At 36.0% G+C, this 12,170-nt stretch overlaps 1 protein-coding gene across 5 annotated transcripts in view; it reads right to left on the bottom strand.

Moving 5' to 3' along the window:
* RPS6KA6 (ribosomal protein S6 kinase A6) overlaps positions 1–12,170 on the bottom strand; it is a 195,577-nt gene that overhangs the window by 116,826 nt on the left and 66,581 nt on the right. For 4 of the 5 annotated variants that reach the window (XM_072815168.1, XM_072815167.1, XM_072815166.1 and 1 more), the window contains one exon: positions 2,779–2,895. The exons of the other annotated variant lie outside the window; for it this stretch is intronic. In XM_072815168.1, the coding sequence (XP_072671269.1) occupies positions 2,779–2,895 (117 nt within the window). The remainder of the gene's footprint in view (positions 1–2,778; positions 2,896–12,170) is intronic. 5 annotated transcript variants of the gene reach the window in all.

Raw genomic sequence — 12,170 nt, 5'->3', positions numbered from 1 at the left:
CGAGAAAATTAAGGCCATTCCACTTTAAGTTCAGCATTATCACAAGTACAGCCATCCCAGGCCCCTGTGAATAAGAGCTGAAATTTACAGCTTAATGCCCTTGAAAGTCCCATATTAGAATGAGAACAGAGCTCAATGCCCTTGAAAGCCCCATATCAGAATGTAAACAGAACTTGAGAAATTCCTCAACCACTTCTGGAGGTCCCCTAGACCAGCCCATAAAACTAAGCTGAAACCCACCTCGGAGTCCAAGTCCCTGCTCCACTGTGTCGGGTATACTTGGACCCAAGCTCGAGCTTGTAAATAAACCCTCGTGGATTTGCATTGGTGTCGGCTTTTTGGTGGTTTCTTGGATACCTAATCTTGGGCACAACACTCAACTCTATGGCCAACTAAAATTTGACAAAGCAGGAAAGACTATCCACTGGAAAAAAAGACAGTCTCTTCAATAAATGGTGCTGGGAAAATTGGACAGCCACATGCAGAAGAATGAAACTAGACCATTCATTCTCTTACACTATACATAGAGATAAACTCAAAATGGATGAAAGATCTAAATGTGAGACAAGATTCCATCAAAATCCTAGAGGAGAACACAGGCAACACTCTTTTTGAACTCGGCCACAGCAACTTCTTGCAAGATACATCTATGAAGGCAAGGGAAACAAAAGCAAAAATGAACGATTGGGAATTCATAAAGATAAAAAGCTTCTGCACAGCAAAAGAAACAGTCAACAAAACTCAATGACAACCTACAGAATGGGACAAGATATTTTCAAATCAGATAAAGGGCTAGTATCCAAGAGCTATAAAGAATTTATTAGACTCAACACCCAAGAAAAAAGCAATCTAATCATGAAATGGTCAAAAGACATGAACAGTAATTTCGCCAAGGAAGACATAGACATAGCCGACAAACGCATGAGAAAATGCTCCACATCACTGGCCATCAGGGAAATACAAATCAAACCACAATGAGATACCACCTCACACCAGTAAGAATGGTGAAAACTTACAAGACGGGAAACAACAAATGTTGGAGAGGATGTGGAAGAAGGGGATGTTGGTGGGAATGTGAACTGGTGCAGCCACTCTGGAAAACTGTGTGGAGGTTCCTCAAAGAGTTAAAAATAGAGCTACCCCTATGACCCAGCAATTGCTCTACTGGGGATTTACCCAAAAGATACAGATGCAGTGAAAAGCTGAGACACCTGCACCCCAATGTTTATAGCTGCAATGTCCACAATAGCCAAACTGTGGAAGGAGCTTCAATGTCCATTGAAAGGTGAATGGATAAAGAAGATGTGGTATATGTATACAATGGATTATTACTCAGCCATTAGAAACAACAAATACCCACCATTTGCTTCAATGTGGATGGAACTGGAGGGTATTATGCTGAGTGAAGTAAGTCAATTGGAGAAGGACAAACATATGGTTTCACTTCTACGGGGAATATAAAAAATAGTCAAAGGGATTATAGGGGAAAAGAGAGAAAATGAGTGGGAAAAATCAGAAAGGGTGACAGAGCATGAAAGACTCGTATCTCTGGGAAATGAACAAGTGGTAGTGGAAGGGGAAGTGGGTGGGGGAATGGGGTAACTGGGTATCGGGCCCTGACGGGGGCACTGGACATGATGAGGACTGGGTGTTATACTATATGTTGGCTAATTGAATTCCAATAAAAAATATACAATAAAGGGATGCCTGGGTGGCTCAGCGGTAGAGCATCTGCTTTTGGCTCAGGGTGTGATTCTGAGATATGGGATCGAATCCCACATCGAGCTCCTGCAGAGAGCCTGCTTCTCCCTCTGCCTGTGTCTCTGCCTCTGTCTCTCTCTCTCTCTCTCGCTCTCTCTCGCTCTCTCATGAATAAATAAATAAATTCTTTAAAAATATATATACAAAAAATGATTCAGGTCATAAAAGTCACTGCTCAGTTGCCCTACTTTTCTCCCTTTAAACTAAATCTCAGTCACCTCAAATTAGTAGTTTCTCCTTATCTTTCTCCCATTAAATTGTTGCTATTGTTTCCTTAAAGGCTGTTATCTATTGTTGTGTGTATAGTAACTTTCAACTTTCACTTCTTAGATGTTAGATGTACAAAAGTCAAGAACCAGACCTACAAACTTCTAAGAATCATACCATTAAGCACTTAATAAACAGATTTAATAATTAATTTCATTATTTTGATAATGGAATTAATCATGAATTTCTCAGTGTTTCTATCTTGAAACTTAAGCTCCTTAGAGCTTAGGAGTTTCACATCATCCATACGTCACCCAGTCCCTATCCCTGCTGTAAGGTACACACACTTCTTTAATGATAATAGGTGAATTCATGCACTCATATATGAATTGGTGTATAATTATTACTTTTGTGATAGGGCTAAGAAATATAGATAAATATAGATAAAATAAAATATAGCTAAAATCACTCAGAAAGAACAAGCTGTGGATTATGCCAGCATTTTTAAAAGGAAAACGTTTTTTAAAAAATCAAACTACTTTGACATAGGCAACTAATAAACAGCATGTTCTATTTTGTTCCAAAGAAATGAGTGAGCCCACAGTACCGGAAAACATTGTTTATTATAGATAAATATCAAGAAATAGAACTAAAAGTACCACAGAAATAAAAGGAGTAAAATTAGAGAGTTAACTTTATGTGTATTCTTTTACAAATTTATAAATGGCACATTTTCCAAATTTCTATGTGTACACTTTTTCTGTTAAATGTTTAAAAGAGAAAAAAAATGTGGAATAAGGCATTTATTACCTTTCCAAAGGATCCCTGACCAAGCACCTTGAGCAACTCGAACTGTGCAGGATCTGCCTTCTCATATCCTTCCTTAACATGATGAGTAATAGGGATTTCTTTAACAACTCCTTCATCCTGTAAAAAAAAAATCTAAACAATTCTCAAAACTAGTTGCAACATCTAATGATTAGCTCCATTTAGATCCAGAAATCACACCAGAAAATAACTGACTATCCAACTCCTTCACCTTAGCACAGAGTTTTATGGGCTACTGGTATATTTCAATTCCCTATTTTCTCACACAGAGATCAACCACCACCACCACCTCTATTATATAATTACACATAAACATAAGCACATAAAATCTATGCTTCAGGTTTCCCTTCCAACTAGTAGTGATAGAAGAAAAAAATCAACAACTAATAATAGTTTTAAGACCCTCACTGGAGGGGTGCCTGACTGGCCCAGTCAGTTGAGCATTCTCAAATTCTGGTCTGGATACCAAGAATATTCTCAGTCAAGTCATGCATTTATTGATTGATTAATAAATATTGACTATGGTCAAAGTGGGCATAAGCATAATCCCAAGTAAACCAGACTCCTTCGCAGCTAAAATAACTTCCATGTTACACAATTAGTCAAACATTCACTCTGTCATGAGGGTAGGAGAGTAATTTTAGCTTTAGGTATCAGTAACCACTAATCAGCCAGAAATGAAGAATCAGCTCTAAAAGTATGTCTATGGCTGTTTGCTATACATCAAGATGGTATTTCAACAGACTTGTAAGTGGCTATGAGAGTTAATTTCCCCCAAAAAGTCAAAAACTGTTTTTAGGGATGCCTGGGTGGCTCAGTGGTTGAGGGTCTGCCTCTGGCTTAGGGTGTGATCCCAGTCCCTGGATCGAGTCCCACATCGTGTTCCCTGCAAGGAGCCTGCTTCTCCCTCTGGTCTGTGTCTCTGCCTCTCACTGTATGTCTCTCATGAATAAATAAATAAAATCTTTTAAGAAAAACTTTTTAATGCAAATACATATGCTTTGCAGCTACCATTCTATATGGTTTATCTATATGCACCTTTGCAATAGAATATGTGTATACCAAAAGCAACATCAGACTGTATACTCTAAATATTATGGTTAACTGAGTTTTCACTACATACCAGGAATGTACTACTGGTCTTTAGAGCATATAATAAAAACATGTATTAGGATTCTTCTCCACCTGAAAGAACACTGGTAGAAGAGTCAGTAGACTAAGATTTGCTCCTAGCTCTGCCATGCATAAGACAAGTGGCCTTAGCCAAATCACAAACTACTCTACTTCACTGTTCTCACATGACAAACAGGTTACATTACATGGGTCTTTAAGGTTCCCCATAGGTCTGTGATTCTATGTTGAACACAATACAGCATTTTTATGCCTAAGTATTTTAGTATCTGACATTTAAGACCATCATTATAAACATGGGTCATAATGACATTAGTTTTTAAAAAATGTTCAGAGCTAGGAAACAACTGTACTGTACTAGTTACTGTCACCAAGGAAACAATTATACTCTAGTTAGTTTCACCAAAGCTAAGAATGTCTTCTAAATTAAAGTGTCTGCCCAATGTCTCTTTTCTTAATTAAAATCCAGATGCCAAAAAAAATAAAAAATAAAAAAAAATAAAATAAAATCCAGATGCCCAGCCTTTAAAAATGTAATATGTCTTTCATTTTTTGGCAGCATTACCATAAAAAGTTTCCAACATGAGAAATGCTACTAGATTAGAAAAAGATCACTTTTCCCAGGGGATAGCCACCATAAAATATTGTTACTGTGTGTCCTAATAAATCACATTGTCTTTCTCTTTCACTAGACTGTGAGCTTCCTGAATGCAGATATTATCACATTCATCTCTGCATTCCTAAGGCTTTGCATAATACTTGTTTGATTTTATGGAAGCAGACAGCCACGGAAATCCACACAATTTCATAACTAGAGAATGAAGAAAAAGTTGTTTTAATTTATATGGATAGATAGTATTATATACAATATATATTTTAATATATAATATTTATTATATTTCGTGTATAGTTGACACACAATGTTACATTACTTTCAGGTACACAAGGTATTGGTTCAACCATTCTATATGATATCCTATGCTCACTACAAGTATAACTACTGTCACCATACAATGCTATTACTTTACCATTGACTATACTTCTTAATGCTGTAGCTCCTATTCCCATGACTTACTCATTCCTCAACTGGAAGCCTGTATCTCCCACTTCACTTCACTCATTTTACCCATCCTCCAGCTTCCCTCCCCTCTGGCAATCATCAGCTTATTCTCACTTGTAAAAAGAAAGATTTTCAAGATAAATAGTAAAAAAAACACGTAAAATTATTTTTAAATGTCTTTAAGAAAAACTGAAAATAGGTATCCAGAGTTAATTTTTTAAAAGATTTTAATTTATTTATTCATGAGAAACACACACACACACAGAGAGAGAGAGAGAGAGGCAGGGACACAGAGGGAGAAGCAAGCTCCATGCAGGGAGCTCAATGCCGGACTCAGTCCCGGGTCTCCAGGATCATGCCCTGGGCTGAAGGCAGGAGCTAAACCTGTGAGCCACCCAGGCTTCCCCCAGAGTTAATTTTTTAATATACAAAGGAAATAAGGAAATATGAAATTCATCCTATATAATGGAATTGTGTCAGTTTTGAACAGAACTGATTTTATATCTAAATTTAATGAAATAAGCATTTTTTCTTCAGAGTGTGAGGAATATAAATAAACATTTTTCAAGATTATCCATGGTCAGTACTTTTATTACACTGTGTTGTACTCAATATAAATGAAAGGCACAATGACTCCAGAATCTGTACTTTTTAAAAAATGCTGACATTAACTTACTGATTGGCCATCTGTCTTCTCTAATAAACACACATATGTTCCTAAGCAAACAACTACTATGTACTATGTTACTAAATTATAGCTAGGTTGCATTTAAGTAAAGAGTAGCTTATAATTCCTTAGCTGCAAATAAAAATCACTAGTAAAATAAATATTTATTTAATACACATGTTTGAGTTCCATCCTCAAAGATTATGGTTCAGTAGAACTAGAGTGAGACCTAGTATTTTTTAAAACCTCCCAGATGATTCTGATACATGCTCAGTATTGAAAAGTAGTATTTAGGTGCTTCTAAGATACAGGTACATAGATATATAAATATAGATAGTCATACACATATATACACACATACATACACATGGTTACTTATTATACAAGTGTTTTATAATTTGCATGTGCTACCTCTTTTTTTACTGTCAAATTCTCTGATACTCTCTATGTCATCATTTCCAATATTCATCTTTCTTATTTCATCTCCTCCCCAACCCATTCTTGTCTACTGCCTAACATTTCTTAGCATCTCCAAGGCTATATTTATTGATGTTTAATACTAAAACATTATTTTTGTGTCATCTGTAGCCCTCTTTCCTTCTTCTACTTCACTTTCTTCTGGTTCTGCACCATTCCAAAAATCTTGAGACTTGTAGTGTTCTAGCCTGAAATAAGGTAGTAATGTACCTATCAACAATCCATTTGTTTTCTCCTAAGAGTGAATCATCTTCAAATACTTTTCTCTATCCTGGTATAATAAAGTCATGATGTATTACATAATCTTCCCATACACACAGCCTTTTATCTTTAATTACTCACTCATTCAGAAAAATCAACAACATTCATGGAGCACATGCTATGTATCATACACTGTGCTACCTACTTGGGATACAGAGATAAAATGTAGACTTGAGGATAACAAATTTTGTCAGATATGTCACATCCCTTAATGAAACAAAAAGATATACAGTATGTTATGGGCTGAATCGTTTCCCCTCAAAATTCATGTGCTGAAGTCTTAACCCCCAGTACCTCAGAATGTGACTATTTGGAGACAGGGTGTTAAAAAAATAAGGTCATTAGGATGAACCCTTATCAAATATGACTAGTGTTCCTTTAAGAAGAGAAGATTAAAAAAAAAAAAGAAGAGAAGATTAAGACATAGACACACACAGAAGAAAAAGCATATAAAAGCACAGGGAGAAGACTGACATCTATAAGCCAAGGAAACAGACCTCAGAAGAAATTAACTTTGCCAACAATTTGCTCTTGAACTTCTAGCCTCCAGAATTGTGAGAAAATATATTTGTTGTATAAGTTACTTGGTCTGTGATACTTAGTTATGGCAGCCCTAACAAACTTATACATAGTACCTAATCATAGTTGATATCTGTAAAGAAAGCTAATAGTGTGAAATTAAGATTTAATAACTTTGAAATAGGAACCACTGTTCTTTCCAAAACAACATGACAAATCTCAGGCGAGAATGAAGGTGAGTTAGTTTTTTGTTGGAATATCATAGTAATTGTTAATAAATACAAAAATTATGAAGGCTCAATCACAACCAAAACAGTATGTTCTGACCTCTACAATCTGTGATCATCTTTTTAATTCAAGGAGCCAACAATGCTGTTAATACTGGAAAAATATACTGATAGAATATAAAACAAAATGCAAAGTACACTACTGCCCCAATCTTTTGACAACTGACTTGAAATCACCTGTTAATGAGAAAAAGAAACTGAAGACAATTTATTAGGAAATCATACTATATGATATTATTATGACTGCTTCCTATAAGCATAGATACCTCCAGAAAACAGGTCAAAACAAGAGGGATGGACCAAGAGAGTATAATGCTAAGAGAAGTAAGTCAGAGAAAGACAAATATCATATGATTCACCCATATGTGGAATTTAAGAAACAAAATAAATGAGTAAAGGGGGAAAAAAGAAAGAGATATGCCAATAAACAGACTCTTAATTATTAAGAACAAACTGATGGTTATCAGAGGGAAGGTGGTAGGGGATAGGTGAAATAGATGATGGACATAGAGTGTACTTGTCATGATGAGCAAGGGGTGATGTATGGAATTGTTAAGTCACTATATTGTACACCTGAACCTAATATAACACTGCATGTTAACTATACTGGAATTAAAACTAAAAAGTGAAAATAAAGAAGACAGATTTTTACAGCATTATTTTATGGGTTTTATACATTATTGCAATATCCATCTGTTCAAATATTTGCTATATTTCTGGGTAGATAGGACAGTTTGATCACCGAGAAATTCCAAAAGCATTTAGTTATAGATTTATTAAAATGTACATGCAGAGATCTGGGAAAGCAGCTTGATGTACTCTTCACATGCAGTGAATAATCCAGGGTCAAGGAAAACCAAGCTAAGTATCAGCTTACTTTGAAAGAAGGCTAACAGTAATAATAATGTAAATGTCAAAACACCACCAGGGTGAACGAAACACCTCAAATAATGTACTTATTGGAAAGTAATTACAGAATATTTAGGCTAGGAAAATAGTATAAATTTGTATTGACTGAAAACCAAACAAGGGTGGCAAACTAGTTCCCTCTTGGCTTGGATTACTCTATTTACTAGGATCAGCTCTTTAGTTCCCTCATCTATAAAATGGCAATAAAATTTGCCCTATCTATTTCAGACCTGCATGACAGAGTCAGCTGAGAACTGAGAAAAACACAGTATGTCTATAAAATTGAAGTTATTGAATTGTTTATTCTATTTATCTTTGCATTGCTTCTGGCATAGCATACAACTGCACCTACTATTGACTAGGCATCAATATTTAGATGAACAGTAATTGTTTATCAAAGAGTTTTGCATATCTATAGTACAAGGGTTTGAAATTATTTTTCTTTTTTTTTTTTTATGAAATTATTTTTCTATTGCAAAACTTTTCCCTTTATCATATTAGCTGTAGTTTTTTATAGTGCATTATATTTTTTTCAAGTTTTTCTTTAAATTCTAGTTAGTCAACACATATTGTAATAACGGTTTCAGGAATAGAATTTAATTATTCATCACTTACATATAACACCAAGTGCTGATCACGAGTACCCTTCTTAATAACCAACTATTTAGCCCATTCCCCAGCCCACCTGTCTTCATCAATCCGCAGTTTGCTTTCTCTAGTTAAGTCTCTTATGGCGTGCCTCCCTGTTTTTTTCTTCTACTTCTATTTCATCTGTTTTGTTTCTTAAATTCCACGTGTGAGTGAAATCATATGATATTTTTTTTATTTTTTTTATATGATATTTATCTTTCTTTGTTTTCACTTAGCATAATACACTCTACCACCATCCAAATCACAGCAAATGGCAAGTATCGTTCATTTTATAGCTGACATCCTCTTTATCTATCATCAGTTGATGGACACACAGGATCTTTCCATAACTTACCTATTGTTCACAATGCTGCTATAAAAATCAGGATACACGTGCCCCATTGAAATAGTATTTTTGTATCCATTGCATAAATACCTATTAGTGTGATTGCTGGTCTAGTGGCAGTTATATTTTTAACTTTTTGAGGAACCACCATGCTATTTTCCAGAGTGGCTACACCACTTTGCAATCCCACCAACAGTATGAAAGGGTTTCCCTTTCTACATATTCTCACCAAAATTTGTTTCCTATATTATTAATTTTAGCCATTCTGACAGGGATAAGTTGGTATCTCGTTGTTTTGATTTGTCTTTCCGTGATGATGACTGATGCTGAGCATCGTTTCATGTGTTATTAGCCATCTGTAGTCTTCTTTGGAAAAAAGTCTATTAATGTGTACTGCCCATTTCTTAACTGGATTATTTGCTTTTTGGGTGTTGAGTGTGATAATGTCTTTACAGATTTTGGATAACGCTTTATCAGATATGTCATTTGCAAATATCTTCCCCAATTCTGCAGGTGGCCTTTTAGTTTTGTTGATTGTTTCTTTCACTGTGCCGAAGTTTTATTGTGATGAAGCCCCAATAGTTCATTTTTTTAAGATTTATTTATTTATTTATTTATTTATTTATTTATTTATTTATGATAGACAAAGGGAGAGAGAGAGAGAGGCAGAGACACAGAAGGAGGGAGAAGCAGGTTCCAGGCTGGGATCCCAACGTGGGACTCGATCCCAGAACTACAGGATCACGCCCTGGGCCAAAGGCAGGCGCTAAACCACTGAGCCACCCAGGGATCCCCCCAATAGTTCATTTTTTTAAATCAATAGTTCATTTTCGCTTTTGTTTCCCTTGCCTCAAGAGAATGTCCAGTAAGAAGTCTTTGTAGCCAATGTCAAAGTGGTTACTACCTGTGTTATTCTTCAGGATTTTTATGGTTTCCTGTCTCAGATTTAGGTCTTTCAACCATTTTGAATTTATTTTTGTGTATGGTATAAGAAAGTGGCCCAGATTCATTCTTCTGCATGGGGCCATCCAGTTTTCGCAATGTCATTTGCTGAAAAGACTGTCATTTTTCCATTGGATATTTTTTCCCAGTTTGTTGAACATGAATTGGTATCATTGTGGGTCCACTTCTGGGTTCTGTATTCTGTTCCATTGATCTATGTGTCTGTTTTTGTGCCATTACCATACTGTCTTCATGACTACAGTTTTGTAATATAGCTTTAAATCCAGAATTGTGTTTCCTCCAGCTTCACTTTACTTTTTCAAGATTGTTATGGCCACTTGAGGTCTTTTGTGGTTTCATACAAATGTTAATATTGTTCTAGATCTGTGAAAAATGGTGGTATTTTGAAAAGACTGCATTAAATATGTAGATTGATTTGGGTAGTAAAAACCTTTTAAAAAGGTTTATTCTTCCAATGAATAAGGCTAGAGTGTCTTTTCATTTCTTCGTGTCATCTTCAAATTCTTTCATCAGGGTTTTATAGTATTCAGAATGCCTTTCTTTTACCTCCTTGGTTAGGTTTATTCCTTGGTATCTTATGCTTTTTGGTTCAATTGTAAATGGGAATCGATTCCTTGATTTTTCTTTCTGCTTCTTCATTATTAGTGTAGAGAAAGGCAAATGTACTTGATTTTGTATCCTGTGATTTTGTTGAATTCATAAATCAGTTCTAACAATTTTTAAAAAATTTATTTTTATTGGTGTTCAATTTGCCAACATATAGAATAACACCCAGTGCTCATCCCATCAAGTGCCCACAAGAGTGCCCGACACACAGTCACCCCCACCCCCCGCCCAACTCCCCTTCCACCACCCCTAGTTCGTTTCCCAGAGTTACAAGTCTTTAATTTTCTCTCTCCCTTTCTGATATTTCCCATTCATTTTTCTCCTTTCTCCTTTATTCCCTTTCACTATTTTTTATATTCCCCAAATGAATGAGAACATATATTGTTTGTCCTTCTCCAATTGACTTATTTCACTCAGCATAATACACTCCAGTTACATCCACCTCAAAGAAAAGGGTGGGATTTTGTCATTTCTAATGGCTGAGCAATATTCCATTGTATACATATACCACATCTTCTTTATCCATTCATCTTTCGATGGACACCGAGGCTCCTTCCACAGTTTGGCTCTTGTGGACATAGCTGCTTTAAACATTGGGGTGCAGGTGTCCGGCGTTTCACTGCATCTGTATCCTTGGGGTAAAACCACAGCAGTGCAATTGCTGGGTCATAGGGCAGGTCTATGTTTAACTCTTTGAGGAACCTCCACACAGTTTTCCAGAGTGGCTGCACCAGTTCACCTTCCCACCAACAGTGTAAGAGGGTTTCCTTTTCTCCAAATCCTCTCCAACATTTGTGGTTTCCTGCCTTGTTAATTTTCCCCATTCTCACTGGTGTGAGGTGGTATCTCATTGTGGTTTTGATTTGCATTTCTCTGATAGCAAGTGATGCAGAGCATTTTCTCATGTGCTTGTTGGCCATGTCGATGTCGTCCTCTGTGAGATTTCTGTTCATATCTTTTGCCCATTTCAGGATTGGATTGTTTGTTTCTTTGCTGTTGAGTATAATAGGTTCTTTATAGATCTTGGAAACTAGCCCTTTATCTGACAGGTCATTTGCAAATATCTTCTCCCATTCTGTAGGTTGTCTTTTAGTTTTATTAACTGTATCCTTTGCTGTGCAAAAGCTTCTTGACTTGATGAAATCCCAATAGTTCATTTTTGCTTTTGTTTCTTTTGCCTTCTTGGATGTATCTTGCAAGAAGTTGCTGTGGCCAAGTTCAAAAAGGGTGTTGCCTGTGTTCTCCTCTAGGATTTTGATGGAATCTTGTCTCACATTTAGATCTTTCATCCATTTTGATTTTATCCTTGTGTATGGTGAAAGTGGTGTAGTTTCATTCTTTCTTCTGCATGTGGATGTCCAATTTTCCCAGCACCATTTATTGAAGAGACTGTCTTTTTCCCAGTGGAGAGTCTTTCCTCCTTTGTCGAATATTAGTTCACCATAAAGTTGAGGGTCCACTTCTGGATTCTCTATTCTGTCCCAATAATCTAGATGTCTGTTTTTCTGCCAGTACCAC

This window comes from Canis lupus, chromosome X (genome assembly GCF_048164855.1).
Source record: "Canis lupus baileyi chromosome X, mCanLup2.hap1, whole genome shotgun sequence".
In the NCBI taxonomy this organism is placed as follows: Eukaryota; Metazoa; Chordata; class Mammalia; order Carnivora; family Canidae; genus Canis; species Canis lupus.
The sequence above is the reverse complement of the archived record's forward strand: the minus strand, read 5'-3'. Positions and strand labels throughout refer to the sequence as shown.